General features: G+C 39.1%; 1 protein-coding gene across 3 annotated transcripts in view; it reads left to right on the top strand.

Annotated features, from left to right (window-relative positions):
* The first annotated feature begins 6,563 nt into the window (after window positions 1-6,563).
* Window positions 6,564-17,739, top strand: part of RAB3GAP2 (RAB3 GTPase activating non-catalytic protein subunit 2) — a 90,075-nt gene continuing 78,899 nt past the window's right edge. For all 3 annotated transcript variants that reach the window (XR_014297695.1, XM_082670414.1, XM_082670413.1), the window contains exon 1: window positions 6,564-6,797. Coding sequence is in view for 2 of the 3 variants with exons in the window: in XM_082670414.1 (XP_082526540.1) it covers window positions 6,683-6,797 (115 nt within the window). In the remaining variant the exon portion in view is untranslated. The remainder of the gene's footprint in view (window positions 6,798-17,739) is intronic.

The raw sequence follows: 17,739 nt of genomic DNA, 5'->3' as shown, positions 1-17,739 counted from the left end.
ACCATACACAAAAATAAATTCAAAATTGATTAAAGACCTAAATGTAAGGCCAGAGACTATCAAACTCTTAGAGGAAAACATAGGCACAACACTCTATGACATAAATCACAGCAAGAGCCTTTTTGACCCACCTCCTAGAGAAATGGAAATAAAAACAAAAATAAACAAATGGGACCTAATGAAACCTAAAACTTTTGCACAGCAAAGGAACCATAAACAAGATGAAAAGACCACCTTCAGAATGGGAGAAAATTTTTGCAAATGAAGCAACTGACAAAGGATTAATCTCCAAAATTTACAAGCAGCTCATGCAGCTCAATATCAAAAAGACAAACAACCGAATCCAGAAATGGGCAGAAGACCTAAATAGACATTTCTCCAAAGAAGATATACAGATTGCCAACAAACAGATGAAAGAATGCTCAACATCACTAATGATTAGAGAAATGCAAATCAAAACTACAATGAGGTATCACATCACACTGGTCAGAATGGCCATCATCAAAAAATCTACAAACCATAAATGCTGGAGAGGGTGTGGAGAAAAGGGAACCCTCTTGCACTGTTGGTGGGAATGTAAATTGATACAGCCACTATGGAGAACAGTGTGAAGGTTCCTTACAAAACTAAAAATAGAACTACCATATGACCCAGGAATCCCACTAATGGGCATATACCCTGAGGAAAGAAAACCCGTAATTCAAAAAGAGTCATGTACCACAATGTTCATTGCAGCTCCATTCCCAATAGCCAGAACATGGAATCAACCTAAGTGTCCATTGACAGATGAATGGATAAAGATGTGGCACATATATACAATGGAATATTACTCAGCCATAAAAAGAAATGAAATTGAGTTAATTGTAGTGAGCTGGATGGATATAGAGTCTGTCATACAGAGTGAGTCAGAAAGAGAAAAACAAATACTGTATGCTAACACATATATATGGAATCTAAAAAAAAAAAAAAGGTTATGAAGAACCTAATGGCTGGACAGGAATAAAGATGCAGACACAGAGAATGGATTTGGGGACACGGGTGGGGGAAGGGTAAGCTGGGACGAAGTGAGAGAGTGGCATGGACATATATATACTACCAAATGTAAAATAGATGTCTAGTGGGAAGCAGCCGCATAGCACAGGGAGATCAGCTCAGGGCTTTGTGATCACCTAGAGGGGTGGGATGGGAGGGTGGGAGGGAGACGCAAGAGGGAGGAGATATGGGGATATATGTATATGTATAGCTGATTCACCTTGTTATAAAGCAGAAAGTAACACACCACTGTAGAGCAATTATACTCCAATAAAGATGTTAAAATATATATATATATATATAAAACGGCCAATTAAAGCTAAAAAAAATAGTGGTTGAGAAATGTAGTTTGCTTTTAAATCTGGGCACATAGCTGCCCCAGTAATATAGGGGTTATTTTGTAAAAATGAGGAGGGGGGGATGGCTAATGGGCCACAAGTAATCTCTTCCACATGTCGTCTCATTGTTTTAAATATGGTGGCTTATTTACCTGAAGTCCTAAATGCATTAAGTTCAAGAATATGGAGACTTATATGTGGAATTAAAGAAAACAAAAACAAAAAAAGAGCTGTTAGACAACATAGTGGTGGTTGCCAGAGGGAGGGGTGGAGGGGATGGGGAAAAAGGATGAAGGGAGTCAAAGGGTAAAACTTCCAGCCGTAAAATGAATAAATCACAGGGGATGTAATGTACAGCATGGTGACTATAGTTAATAACAGTGTAATAACACTGTAACTTAATATTTGTAAGTTGCTAAGAGAGTAGATCTTAAAAGTTCTCATCACAAGAAAAAAAATGTAACTATGTATGGTGGTGGAGTTTAACTGGACTTATTGAGATGATCATTTCACAATATATACATATTGAATCATTATGTTGTACACCGGAAACTAATATAATGTTATATGTCAATTATGTCTCAAAAAAAGTAATCAATAGCACACACACACAAAAGAAGATGGAGACTTAAAAGCACTATAGCACTTAGATTTTTTAGCTGAGTATGTTAATATCTTCCTTTCTTATGCTATTATAAAGTACATTTTGGCCCACTATAAATATTGGAAAATATAAATATATTTTCTTGTATTCAAAAAAGCAATAAATGTTGCTTTTGTTAAGTGAAGTTAGTTTTTTCGTGATTGGTAAATGCCAGCAAAACAGACTCTTCTTTTTCTTTCTAAAATATTTCTCCTTAAGCCAGAGATAAAGACAAAGATTGCCATAGCTAGCCTCTGTGTCTGTTAGAAAAAGAATGTACTACTGAAGTGAGGTTACAAATTTTCTGCCAAGGAAACAAAGTTTGGCTCATCTGTAAGTTGGATAATCACTTGTGACTTCCCCCTTACTAAATGCAATCACCTCTTCTCAGCCTTCACTGACCTTAAATTCTTTATTGAATTCAACACAGTAGATTCACCTGTTCATGAAATTTTCTTTTCCTTCCCTTGGCCTCTGTGACATGGTGCTACTATGTACGGTTTATTTCTTTGACTGCTTCTTTTCAATCTCCTTTTCTAGAGCTTCTTCCTCCATGCACCCCTAAAAACGTAATCCTCCCATCTTGTTTCCAGGACCCAGTCCTTCTCTTACTCCACGCAGAGTTCAGTGACACTTTCATCCCCACCCTTCAATATAACTCCTGTGGATGGCCTCTCTAATCCCACATTTCTAACTTCTGTTTATAAAAACCATGTTTGTTTGTTTGTTTGTTTTAACCTAGATCTTCCATAGACACTTCGAATTCAACAACTCCGATACTGAATTCAGCCTATTCCTATCTGCACCCTAATCCATTCCCCCTTTTGCCTTCTCCCTCTTGGTCGCTGACATGACACTGCCATCTCTCCAGTTCTTCAGACAGAACACCTCAACACCATCTTGAGTCTCGTCTTCCCACCCCACCATCCATATCTAATCATATACCAAAAATCCATTGATTCCGGCTCCAGAATCATTTTCATTGCCATTACTTTTCATCTAGAATAATGTTATGTTATCTTGAGGTGTCTCTCTGCTGTCGGTCATGCCACGTACTGCTACCCATCGTGTCCTACCTCTTCTAAAAAAGATCTTCAATTGGCTACACCTTGTACAGAGAATAAAGTTCAGATTCTAGTATTTGGACTTTGAAGTTCTCGCTAATGTGGAACCGATCTGTTTATCGCCTTTCATACCTCTTTCCCCACTACTCCCTTTCCACAGGACAAGCCTAGGAATCAAAATGAATCTCCCCCTTATTTCTCCCACAGCACTTTATGAGCACCAAAAGTCACCCATGGTACTCATCACACTCTGCTTTTTAGAGCTATTTGGGCTTGTCTGTTTCCCTGGTTAGGCACTGAGTCTCTAGAGGACTCATTCTTATCACCTCCCTGTGCACACAACAGTATCTTTAGTGTAGTAAGATAGATGTTATCCTCTGTGGATGTTTGCTGAAGAAAAACGAGTTGTGTACAGCCTTTGCTTCCGCTCACAGAATTCAGAGTTCAGTTCAAGGATGACCCTCAGCACAGCTATGACATAAGCCTTCAGTGCTTCAAGATATTCCCTTTTTCCGCTCTCCTTTATTTCACTTACAGATGCTCAGTGCCTTCTTGTTCACTCCTGCCCACCCAGGCCCCTTAGTAGGGTGTCTACATAGACCCGTCCTTTTGAGCAACTCCAATGCCGAGAACTTTTCCTTCCCATTTTCTTACCAAAACCTACACATCCCTGAGATGGGCTTCAGACTCCATTCTTCTCATTTCATAGCTCAAGGGACTAAGGCCCAGCAAGGTGATATGAATTGCCCAAGTTCATGTGACCTATGAGGAGGCCTAGCTGAGACAGAATCAGGTCTCTTGACTCCAAGTCCGTTGCTCTTTTTTTCACACGTTGCTGCCCACCCTGTCTCTCAACACCTTCAGCCTCTGGCTGCTGTTAAAAGACTGGCAAGGCCAAGCCTTTAATGCTCAGCGAGTATCTCTCTTTTAAAGACAGTTATCCATGCTCTAACTCACAATAACAAATATCGGAGAGAGTTCACATTAGTCCCCTCTTGCGATTGTTTGGTCACAGTCTCTTCCTAGCTTCTGAAGTCAAACCTTAGAGAGACACTGTCTAGGCTGGGATATGGAAAGCCTGCCCATTTTCTGCAGTGTGCTTTCTTAGGGCTGTGTGGTTAGTGATATTCAGTGTGTAACACAATCCTCCCACGCCCCACAGAAACCATGGCAGCAGAACTCCAGAGGCATCCCCCTGCCGCTTTAGAACTTCCCCGGGGGGAAGAGTTCAGTTCATGAATATGAGGTAATTTCTGTGAAGGGTATTTAAAATCCTTAAAAACATTCATGAATGAGTCTTTTCAGTACTACTTGGAAGGAAGTCAGGGATTTCACCATTGAAACCGAGCAGTAATGAAATTCAATGTCCCCCACGCAAGAGATATGAATGCCTCAGGGCAGAACAAAGACCAGCTGAATCAGCGAAGGGCAGTTACTTCCACAAAATGCATTTACCTGAATAGGAACTTGAAGGGTTTTCAAGGAATGACACTGTGTCGTTTCCAAAAGTATCATGTGTTCTTTAGTCATCATGTAAAACTAAGAATCTAAATTAAAATTTTATTCTAGTTTGGTCTTGGCGCCATATTTTACGGTTTAATCATCAGGGCTGGATGATGTGAGGAAGCACTGCATTTTTTCAGATGGAAAAAGGAAGCAGTGAAAGCTTCCCTTTTCTACAGGTTTTGATTTTAGAATTATAGCTCTCTGATGCTGAAGGAACTTTGTAGCACATCTAAACCAACCATATATTTTAGAGGTAAAGAACTGGTCCCTGTTCATCTGATAACATAGAAATTATCCTATTTTATGAAAATCATTCTATTTTAGAAACAAATAAATGCAGTAGGAATCTGGGCACTAAATCACAGTTGTTATATTACTAGGACTGAGTGGGCACACAGATCTGACAGAAATGAATTGCTCTGGACTTCATCTATTTGCCTTCAATTTATTTCCATCCCATTTTTCTGTTGTACAAAGTAGACGACCACTTTAGGTTTCCTTTGGAAAGTTCGTGTCTACATTTCTTTTTGCTAACATTAAAATAATTCCTTTGGGCAACAAAAATTAATCCATTGATCTAAGAAAGAAATGGAAATTTTTATTTGAGCCACATTTCAGGATTATAACCCGGGAAGAGCATCTCAGAAAGCTCTGAGAACTGTTCCGCCAGTTAGAAGTCCAGGCACAGTTATATAAGTGTTTTTTGAGACAGAAGACTGTACATCAAATGACGTATTATTGACAGTTTACATAATCCAGATCTAAGTTTCATGTGACCCCTTACAAGATCAAGAAGGAATGTTATCTTTTTTGGTTTTTACTTTTTAGAAAAATCATTTAAATGGACTTAAAGAGTCTTCTCAGAGACACACAGATAAATTTCTTCGTTAAAAAAATGAGATAAGACACACTTTTTCAGGATGGCATTGTGACTACCTAATTGGACAATGTGTGGAAAAATACTCTAAAAAATATATAGTGCTTTGTAAAAGAAGCGGGTTGTTCTATTTACTTTATGTACACATTCCATTTATTCCTCCAGCAAATATTTATTGAGCTATGTGCCACGTCTTGTGCTATACACAGGATATAAAGGGCACGAAATGACATCCCAGCCTTCAGGAGCTTATAATGAAGTCTGTTCCTGATCTTGGCAACCCTCCACCTCCACCCCAGCAAAACAAAGCAAAAAAAACACAACTAGGTGAGGTTCCCTGTTATGTTGTCACAGCACTTTGAACTTACTTCTTTCGTTCCTGGCATTATCACAATTTGAGTTAAATAGGTGAGTAAATAATCGCTTACTACCCGTGTCAGCCACTAGAATTTTGAGCTCCATGGAACAAGTATTTCATCTCTTTTGTTCTTTGCTTTATACTCAACGCCTTGCGTGGCTGACATAGAAAAGAGGAGCAATGTATTTGTTGAATGGATGGGTGAACGAATGAATGAAAGGGAAAATGCATGTCGAAAACATGACTACAATACCGTATAACACGTTCTATATTAGGCGTGCACAGGATGACAAGAGGATTTGCTGGAGGAGCATTTAAAGCTAGGCTTGAGGGGGCTGATTTCCAGAAGGGAAATTAATCTTTTCAGATTCAGATACTAGCGTGATACTGTCCCCCACTGGCCTGCCAGTAGCTTAACAGGGATTATTCTCTGAAATATCAAGATCATGCCAATAGTAGGACGTCAAGAAGCTCGGTTAAATGAATCAAAGGCCGGCGCGGACAACGTCCAATTAGATCATCTCTGGCTAACAGCCAGAATGAATAAAAGGGATCAATCCCAGGTGCAAGCGCAGAACTGTGACTAAAGCCGGCTCCCAGCCTCTGCTTCAACGTTAGACACCCCGCTGGCCGCCGCTGGTCACGTGACCCGGGCCGCAGCAGCCTGGGCACCTGGGCCGTCCCGCGCATGCGCAGTGCCTGGGCGGCGGACCCGAGGGTGCTGACAGCTTCCGGTTTTGTTTCCCCGTCCCTGCGTGGCGAAAGCTCTTCAGGCTCCGCGGTGGCGGCTGTAGCGGCGGCGGGGGGGCGGGGGGCAGGGTGTGGTGAGGTAAGGTGAATGCCCGAACAGGGTTCCCCGGAGCCATGGCCTGCTCCATTGTCCAGTTCTGCACCTTCCAGGACCTCCAGGCCGCCCGGGACTTCCTCTTCCCTCGTCTGCGGGAGGAGAACCCCAGCTGCACCGTGAAGAGGGACCCCAGTAAGTGCCCCCGCCTCGCTGCTCCCTTCCCCGCCTCCGCCCGCAGGACCTGCTAGGCTGCGTCGGGCCTCCCACCCGCTCCGCCCCTTCTACCCCGCGGCTCCTAGTTGCCCCCGCGCCTCCCTTGTTCTCTCTGCGCGGATCCCTTGCCCTCCTCGTCCTGAAGCCGCCTCCGCCCGCCCTGGCTGCGTCGTTGCTGTCTTCCTCTCGCCTAAGCCACTCCGCCCTCTGGCCATACACTGCGTCTTGCTTCATCTGGTCTCTACCTATCCCACTTCCCCACGCCCAACTCCTACTTGTCTCTCCTCCATCTTCCCTCCCTCCAGCCCGGGGTCCCCTGTTAACACTGCCTGCTCCGCGATCGCATCCTCCTCCCCATTCCTTGCCAGCTGTCAGCGCTCTAGCCTCGTTTTTCCTCAACCCCTACGCTCTTCTATGCCTGGGACTGTGGCCTTCTGCTACCTCCCCTCCCGAAAGGGTTTATCATCGCCCACACTCTCCCTTCTTCCCTCCCCTTTCCTCTCATTCAGATTTAGAGAATAAGTGATTGACAAGTGAGAGACTCCTAGGGTGGCGAGTAGGCGGCTCTCAACAAAGGAAAATAACCTGTCGGGGAGCGAGAATCCGCATCAGGAACTAAAGTTACAGTAGCATGGCCGTGAAAAGTTAATTTGCTTTATTGAGATGAGAAACCGTCCGCCTTTTATTATCATCAAACAGTGTGACTTGTCCACGTAGTATAAGATCCCAAGTCTGGTTTATTGGCTACTGCATAGTTCCTCAGAATTTCCTACATTTCTCCTATTGAAACGGTGTGTTTTGTGTGTTTGGTTTCTTTGTATTTCCTCTCTACTACAAAGCCATATGTCCAAAGCACATTTGGCTTTGCAGTATAGTGCTTTTACTTTGTGCTCTACTGGAATGGTGATGAAAGGCCCACTAACTAAGCTCCTCCCCTTTTTTAAAATTTAGAAGCTATCAAATCAAACCTACTTATGAATATTTACTCTGTGCCAGTCAGTAGTGCTGCACATCAAATACGGTTGGTGGTCTCTGCCATCTAAGAGCTTATAAGTTGCTGGGACAAGTAAATTAACCCCTTGTTAATTTATATATATATCTCAGTATAGCGTGATTATATATATATATGGCACAAGGGGATACTTCCTTGAATTGGAGGTACTTAGGCCTACCTTTGAAGTAGTAGTTAGATGAATAAGGGAGAGGTAATAGCATATGCAGAGGAAGGGAGGCCTGAAATGGCATGCTATTTAGAGAGCTAAGAAAGGCTGAATGGCTGAAGAGGAGAATATGAGGGAAACGGTTGCGGGGGTGAGCTGTAAAGGTAATAAGGAGCTTGATCCCAAGCCTTCTGAAAGGAGTGGGATGCATCTGAAAGACATTAAGCAGAGGAATGACGTGGTCAGATGGTACTTAATGTAATCAACAAAGTTTTGAATACCTGTTTTGTGCTTTGACAGCAGTGTGGAGGAGAGATAGGAAGCAGGGAAATTGGTTGGGAGGCTATTCCAATGATCCATGCAGAAGTGACACGAGCTGGAACTAAAGTAGCTTCAGCAGGACTTGAGAGCAGGAGCTAGATTAGAAAGATATTAAGGAGGTCGAGTCTACAGGACCTAATGAAGATCTGGTGCTAGGGGTTGCAGCTGGTGAGGGAGAGGGAGTGCAGGATGCCTTTGGCTTTTGGCTCGGGCAAGGGTTTCTCATGAAGGGGAATGAAGGAAATAGGTTTTGGACCTTTTTCATCTTAAATGTTTGCAGTTTGTCCAGTTTTAAATGTATGCAGTGAGTCTAGTAGAACAGGTCTAAAACTTAGTAAGTTTCCCTGGGCCAGAGGCATTAATTTGGGAGTTACCAGCAAAACGTGTCAGTCAGCCTCCAGGGTTATGAATATAGTGAAACGAATGCAGGACTGAAGATGTAACCGTAGAGGAGCACTGAAGTTTTAAGAGTCAAATAGAGATTAATGGGAAGAAGACTGAGAAAGAGTAACAGAAAGAGAAGAAACCCAGGTGAGAGTAATGCCCCAGAATTGAGAGAGGATTTGATGAAGGGAAGAGTGGTCAGCAGTTGCAAATGCAGCAGAGGTCAGCTAGGATAAGAATGGAAAAGGGCTCATTGGCTTTGGGAAGGTGGAGGTGACTGGGACCTTAGGACAGCTTCAGTGGAAGGGTTGGGGGCAGAAAGCATATTTACCAGATATTGAGGAGTTAAAAAGTGAAGTTGCCTATTTCAAGGAGCCAGGTTGTGAAGGATGGTGAACACAGGACTGTAGACAGGGGATGTAGAGCATGGACACATTTTCTCTATCCCATTCCCACTCCTCTGGTCCAGGCCACCATCTTCTCTCACCTGGGCAATGGCACTAGTCTTCTTTTAACAGATCTTCCTGCTTCTACTCTTGGTTTCTTTTCTTTCTTTCTTTTTTTTTCTATATATAATAGTTTGCATCTACTAATCCCTAACTCCCAGTCCTTTCCTTCCCCACTGCCCCCCATGACAAGCACAAGTCTATTCTCTATATCTGTAAGTCTGTTTTTGTTTTGTAGATATGTTCATTTGTGTCATATTTTAGATTCTACATATAAGTGATATCATGTGGTATTTGTCCTTCTCTTTCTGACTTACTTCACTTAGTATGATAATTTCTAGGTCCATCCATGTTGCTGCAAATGGCATTATTTCATTCTTTTTAATGGCTGAGTAATATTCCATTGTATATATAAATACATACCACATCTTTATCCATTGATCTGTCAGTGGACATTTAGATTGTTTCCATGTCTTGGCTATTGTAGGTAGTGCTGCTATGAACATGGGGTGCATGTATCTTTTCAAATTATAGTTTTGTCTGGGTAAATGCCCAGGAGTGGGACTGCTGGATCATATGGCAACTCTATGTTTAGTTTTTTGAGGAACCTCCATACTGTTTTCCATAGTGGCTGCCCCAATTTACATTCCCACCAACAGTGTAGGAGGGTTTCTTTTTCTCCACACCCTCTCCAGCATTTATTATTTGTAGACTTTTTAATGGTTTCTTGTAATTTGTAGACATTTTAATGGTTTCTTATGGTTAGTTCCCAAAAGCAGTCAGAGTGAACTTTTAAAGACAACATAATCATAACAGTCCTCTCTCTGTAACCCTCTGTGTCTTTCAATTGCACTTAATATAAAATCCAGAGTTCTCAAATGGCTTACAAGGCCCTTGAGGCCCTGCTTCCTGCCACTTCTTGCACCTCATACTCTTCTCTCCTCATTCCTTACGCTTCATACACACTTTCTGGTTGTTAAACCAGTCCAGCCCATTCGTGCCTGAGGCCTTTGTCCTTGCCCTTGTCCCTGCGTTGGATATTCTGTGCAGGTCCTTGCGTCCTCGGTGCATCTTGTTCAAGTCTCAACATCTCAGGGAGGCCTTTTCTGACCATCCAGTCTAAAACAGTCACCCCTACTCCCTTGTTCTCATTTGTTACTCGAAATCATTTCATCTTGTTTATTTTTCATCACCAAGCCTATACTGTCCAGTATGGTAGTCTCTAGCCAGAACTAGCTGTTGAAATGTGGCAAGCGCTACTGAGGAACTGAATTTTTAATTTTAGTTAGTTTTAATTAATTTAAATTTAAATAGTCAGATATGGCTAGTGGCTACCACATTGCATGGCACATTTATAAATGCTAAAATTTAGGTACCAACAGATTGAATACTTGTCCAAGGTCACACAATGAAGGGTAGCCTTAGGCGATGAACTTGATCCAGGCATTTGGGAATATAATCATACCCCAAACATCTAGATTAATTTATAATATGCCTATGGGTTGCAAATATGATTTAATTTATTATCCTTTTAAATAAAATTCTTAGGCATATGTGTGTTGGTATTATTGTGGCTACCAGCGATTCAAGTAGAAAAAAAGTGGAGAAAGAACCTCTTTACCGGTGAGCCCCTTTGCCAAATCTGTATTTTACAGTTAGAATGGTGCTGTAATTCAGAAATGAAAATCAGAAAAATAGCTTGTCCTATTGTAGATGGTTTACTTGGAATTCTTGAAATGACTGGGACTACAGATTTCAGTACTCACTCCAGGCCATCTTTTACAAAACATCAGGCTTTGTAAAGCTCATCATTAAGAAAACCTGAACCTAAACTTTTGTGAGGGTGAAAATTTAGAGTAAAAATGAAGTTATGGTGGTGGTTTGCTTTGCTTTTCTTCACTTTTTTTATTAGTGTTGTAAATGATTACTTTATTGGGCAGTAGAAATCATGAGATCATTTTATTTAGCTTATATAGTTTTAATTTCGTATACTAGCTCATCTCTAGAGGATATATAAGGCAACTGATAATTTTGAAGACTTATCTATTAGTTTAATAATTTTTTAATTTTAATATGGATAGCTGCCATTGACATAGTGATACCTAGTACCTGGGCACCCAGATCTCAATACTACTCTTCTATATTTGAATGCTCAGAGAATAACAGTATGACTTTACGTTACTTTGTATCATCAATTATAAAATGAAACTGTCTTCTATTGCTTTAAAAGAGGTCTTGAACCCTACTATTTCTCAGTGTTTACATTAGTGATAAATATTTATAATTGGTTCTACTCAATCTAGTGCTATCTATTTAGACATAAAATTTGGTCTCATACTTTGAAATTTTGGAGATGGGCAATAGTATGTGTCCCCACCTGGCCTACAGTGACATAATTTCCAGGGAGATTGGATTTCTATACCAGAGCCGTCTGATATTTATAATCGAGTTAGGTGAAAGAAAGGAGAGAAGGAAGGAAGGAAAGAAAGAAAGACATGTACAGAGAGGGAGAATCAAAATATTTGGAGGTAATTTAAGTATAATATTGTGGATCTATTAATTTACCTAATAGTAAAATAATTTTCTGTTGCCATACTAATGAGGTGGAGCCTCTTTTATCAGAAAGATAGAAGAAAGTAAAGCATACAGAGGATTACCTTGGAGTCATCAATTAAAGTCACGTTTTTGTCCAATCACTGAGAAAAGTATGCTTTTTAGGATAACCTAAAATCATGGAATCACTTTGGGATATTATAAATGATGTAAAGTACCCACTTTTTTATACTGAGTGAAAATGCTTTCTTTTGTTTGTGACCATAGTGGGGAGAGAAAAGTAATCTGAAAGTAGAATATTTATAGGAATTTCAGAAAATTTATAGAGGTATTGGATTTCATTAGCTATTTAAAATTGGAAGAGGATCTTAGAGATAAATTTTTGTCCATGACAAAAGTGACACATGAACAGTCTAATTCCTTTATTCAGCTAATATTTATTGAGCACGTACTATGTACAAAGTAGTCTTAAAGGTAAATAAAATAGGTCCCTCTCCTCCAGGAGCGTTCAGCCAGTAAATGAGTGTTAGAGGTGTTATGCTATAATTTGACACATGATAGTTGGAGAATGAAGGAGTGTTGGTTCACGCTGTTTAGGGGACTTAGGAAAGTCTTCACAGAGGAACTGATATTTTCACCATGTCTTAATAGTTGTCCATCAGGTGGAGAGAAAATGGTCAGGCAAGGGATGTGAAACAGCACGGGGTTCAGAAAGATGCAGATAGTAAATTCTGGTGGAAGAGTGGGATATGGTGGGATAAAGCTGGAGAGATTGGCAGAGAAGTTTAGATTTTACGCAGTAGCAAGGAAGTAAGACTACCTTGGGGATTACAGGGAAATTTGCTAAAGTTTACTTGGAAACAGACAGTTTTAAGTAGGTCCAGCTTCCAGATGCACCTATGTAAGTGCCAACTTTCCCACCGTACCTTCCAGATGCATTCCAGTCTGCAGCTTCCAGATGCACCTATATAAGTGCCAACTTTCCCACCGTACTGTCTCCTGTTTACTAAACAAAGGCTCACCTCTCACACGTTTCAAATATTATTATAGTAAGTTGCTTCCAAGGCATTTTAAAAAACCTCCCCTTTAAGGCACCGTAAACTCCCCCATCCATCAACAAGAGACTTCCAAATAATTTTTGCTATTTATGTTTAATAATTATTTGTCAACATTTGTGATAATGTATGTTGTTTTTCTCAGTTATCTGCTTCTAATAATAATTGCAATAAGTCAAGTAAAAAAAAACTTAATACTTAGAGCCTTTGATCCCAAGAAAACTGCTTTTTCTCTGTTCTTATCTGTTTTTGCAGAGAAATTTTTGGACTGATGATACATATCTGTATTATATTAGAATAGCATTCTGTGGAGGAAGTGAATGGAAATAAGAATTCAAGGAGAAAAAAGGACTTATAAAATTACTCTTAGAGAAGATAATCATATTTTTTAAATGGGTGTTTGTGGGTAGTATTTCCCAGTAGTATTTAGAATCCACTGAATAAATTTAAAAGGATGATATAAATCTATATTGAAACATCCATGTTTAATATATCAGAAATTACATTTTTTGTGCAAGGGATCCATATTATTGAAAAACTCTTTTGGGGTGTATATAATCAAAAAGTTTGAAGACATTCTTCTATAGGCCTGTCCTTCCCAATCTTTTTTCTTTTTTTTCATCATAGCATGCATAAAAAGTGAGACCTAGGCCCTGAATAGTGAAAACAATTTTGAAGAAGGAGGAAAAAGTTGGAGTACTTCTACTTCCTAATTTCAAAACATATTGCAAAGCTACAGTAATCAAAAGTGTGTGGTACTGGCATAAAGACAGACAACTAGGATAATGGAATAGAGAGCTCAGAAATAAGCCCTTGTGTATATGATCAGATGATTTTTGACAAAGTGTCAGGACCACTCAATGGGGAAAGGACAGTCTTTTGAACAAATCATGTTGGGAAAACTGCATATCCAAATACAAAAGAATGAATTTGGACCATTATCTTATACCACATTCAAAAATTACCAAAAAATGGATTAAAGACCTAAATATAAGACCTAAAACTATAAAACTGTTAGAAGAAAACATAGGGGGAAAACTTCATGACATTGGACTTGGCAGTGAGTTTTTGGATATAACACCAAGAGCACAGGCAACAAAAGCAAAAACAGACAAATGAGACTGTATCAAACTTTAAGACTTTTGTGAATCAAAGGCTGCAATCGACGAAGTGAAAAAGCCTACAGAATGGGAGAAAATATTTGCAAATCATATCTGATAAAGGATTAGTATCCACAGTATATCAATACAAAGAACTCCTACAGCCCAACAGCAATAAATAACTCAAGTGAAAACTGAGCAAAAGACTGGAATAGACATTTTTCCAAAGATGTTATAGAAATGGCCAGTAAGCATATGAAAAGATACTCAATATCACTAATCATGAGAATCACCAGCTTGGCTACTATTAAACAAAAACAAAACAAACAAACAAAAACAACAGAAAATAACAAGTGTTGGCAAGGATATGGAGAAATTGGAACTCTGTACACTGTTGGTAGGATTGTTAAATGGTACAACTGCTATGGAAAACAGTATGGAGTTTCCTCCAAAAATAAAAAAAATAGAATCACTATATGAGCCATCCCATTTATGGGTATATATCCAAAAGAATTGAAAATAGTGTCTAGAAGAGATATTTGCATACCCATGATCATAGAGGGACGTTCATAAAAGACAAAGAGTAGAAGCAACCCAAATGCCCATCGATGGATGAATGGAATGGGTTATTTACGTACAATGGAAAAGTATTCAGCCATTAAAAAGAAGGAAATCATATCACATGCTACAGCACGAATGACCTTGAGGACGTTATGATATGTGAAATATTCGCCAGTCAAAAACCATAAATGCGTGGTTCCATTTATATGAGTTATCTAAAGTAGTTAAATTCACGGAAACAGGAAGTAGAATGGTGATTACTAGGAACTAGGGAGAGGGTGAAAAGGGGTCTTGTTTAATGGGTTTTACAGTCTCAGATTTGCAAGATGGAAAAGTTCTAGAGATCTGTTTTATAACAGTGTGAATATACTTAACATTACTGAACTGTACACTTAAAAATTGTTACAATGATAATTTTTATGTTATGTGTTTTTAACATAATAAAAATATATAAATTAGTGTGGTAGTAAAGAAATGGGTCATAAAATGTAAAACAAAGCTGTTCATGGTGGGAGGTGACCTGCTAGAGGTTCCAGTAGTCCCAGGCCCTACTTGGCTGTCCTGAGAGCTGAGAGGATCTATCTTGGCTCACCTGTAACCCATTTGCAGTTTACTGGGAATCTCTGCTATAGACAGAGGGTAACCATTGGTGGTTTTAAGCAAAAGTATAGCATTTCAAGATTTGAGTTGCAGAGAAATGGATTTGGGGGCTCTGAAAAAGGTTGGGTAGTTCAAAGCTAGAGGTAGGTGACCATTTGGGAGATGTTCATACAAGTCCAGATCAGGGCCTTCAGAAGTAAAGACAGGACTAAGGTAGTAGCAGTGGTGATAGAGTTTGAAACTTACTAGCTATAGCAGTGGCAACCTATGCAAAGAATTTGAGCCGAGAAACAGGATAACCAGGTTAATATTTTAAACACATTCCTTTGTCGGCAAAGAAGAGAATGAATGGGAATGGTGGGTGAAAGTGGAAATAGAATGACCAGTTGGGTGGCCTTTGCAGTATCTCCCAAAAGGGGAGATAATCTTTTCCTTAGCTTGGTATTCTTCAGATGTTACTTAATGGTCTACACAGTGACAATCCTGGAACTATAAGATAGCAAGTATTTTTGAGTGACTACTATGCTAATATCATTTGGGACTTTTGAGACCCTAAATGAACTTTCCTCATGAGAGGGAATCCTTGCAACTCTACAGTGTCTGCCATGCCATATACCTCCTTTGAAAAGAAGACCAGAAACAGTCCCTTGAACACAGATCACTTTTCTTTGTATCATGTGAGCATAAGTCTCACATATAAATTCCTCAGAAGAGAGAATCTCAGGTCAGGAGAGAGATAATTACCCATGATCACATTGCCTCTTTTTATTTTTTTTAAGTCTATAAAATCAGACGTATAAACAACCTTCTGGCTACTCACATCCCACATTCCAAATGTTAAAACTTTAGTATTATGCTGTCCAGTATAGTAGCCACTAGCCACATGTGGCTATTTAAATTTAAGTGTAAATTAATAGAAATTAAATAAAAATTCAGTTCCTCAGTCATACTAGTTACATTGCAGTGGCCACATATACCTACCTAGTGGCTAACTAATTGGACAGCACAGATAAAGAACACCTCCAGCATTACAGGAGGTTCTATTATAAAGTGCTACCTTAGAATCTTCCAGACTTTCTGCTGAGACAATAAACACACACATACTGCTTGGGTATTTTATTTATCTATTTTAAATTTTATATCATGGACTCATTCTTGTAAAATGTATATGCTGGAACTTTTTTGGTTTACTTAATGTCAACATCTTTTCAAGCTGTATATATAACTCTATAGCATTTTTTCCTAATGTCTGTACAGTATTCCAATGAAGACTCTACCAGGTTTTAGTTAACCATTCCCCTATCAATGAACATTTAGATTATTTCCAATATTTTTGCTATAAGAAAATGCTCCAGTAAGCATCCTTATATATGCTTTTACCCATGATGCTAATATTTCTGTATGTAAATTTCTGGGATTGGAATTGCTGAATAATAGAAATTCACATTTTAATTGTTGATCATAGTTGCCCAGTTACTCTCAAAATTGGTCAGGTTCATTCCTATCCATGGTAAACAGAAGTGCCCATTTACACACTTACTTGTCATCGTTCTGTGTTATCAGTTTTTTTGATTTTTGCTCTTCTGATAAATGAAATGTGGTTCTTGTGTGATACTAAGATAATTATCAGACTTTATCTGTATTTTTTTTTTAAGCAGCAAGTAATAGCAAAATTAAGCTGGTGTTGCAAGAATTTAGCTTAAATATAAGGAAAGTTTTCTCACAGGGACAATAATTGAATATTAGACTGTTCTAATAGAGGAAGGAAGGAAGGAAGATACTGAATTGGTTTTAGAATATGCAGAAATTAGCTTTGGTGAGCAGTGTTTATGTACCTCCATCCTCATTTACATTCCCTCACATTATTTTCTGCTGCTTTGGATATAATAAATCAACACATAATTATGAAGTGGTAGGAAAGAATTATATAAGTTCTATCTAATATACGTAATATATTATTGCCTTTAGTGACTTCCTTTGAAAAATAAAATAGGGCATATTAAATTTCTTCAAGTCTACAGATTTGTTTTGTTTTGTTGTTGCTTTTGTCAAGATAGGTCTAGAGATTTCTTAGGTTTTTGAGCAAAGGAAGCATGTTTAGTTTTTAAACTTTAGAGGAGGAGGATACACTCTATTTCTGCTTAAAAATATTTTCAGTTCTGTCCTTTTGTGATTTGATTATCAGAACATTCTTCTTCTGTGATATAGGAGGCCACTTATTTGACAACAGGAGTCATTAGAATTCCAGAACTGGAAGGGACCTTAGAGACCTAGTCCGATTTAATCATGGTGTTTTGAAAGAAACTCCTTCTTATTGAAAATGGGATGGCCTCGTCATTTTAGATTGCTGCATATTTGTATGTGCTGAAAGGAATATGCTAATTTGAAATTTATATTCCCATTTCCATTTCCTTAGAAATAGAAAAAGATTAATAATTCTGAGGCATAGGAAATTAAGCCTTCTCTGTTCTTTAGTCCTTTTTTTGGCTTTGTATTGCTATGTGATGCTTCCTGTGCCTTGGCCAAGAAGAGCCAACTAAAATTGTTACATCCCCTGAATTATTTACAAGTCATAGGTTCTAGAGGTTCGTGCTCTTTATAGAAACAAGTACATTATCTCTGTTTTTTTCTTGTCTTAGAAGAATGGAAATGGATTTGCTTCAGCGCTAATAAGATCTTTTCTTAGACCAGGGAGATTAAGTTTTCCTTTTCCTAACGTCGAAGGATTTCAGTTTCTCATT

This window comes from Grampus griseus (genome assembly GCF_964374135.1).
Source record: "Grampus griseus genome assembly, chromosome: 1".
Taxonomy (NCBI): domain Eukaryota; kingdom Metazoa; phylum Chordata; class Mammalia; order Artiodactyla; family Delphinidae; genus Grampus; species Grampus griseus.
The sequence above is the reverse complement of the archived record's forward strand: the minus strand, read 5'-3'. Positions and strand labels throughout refer to the sequence as shown.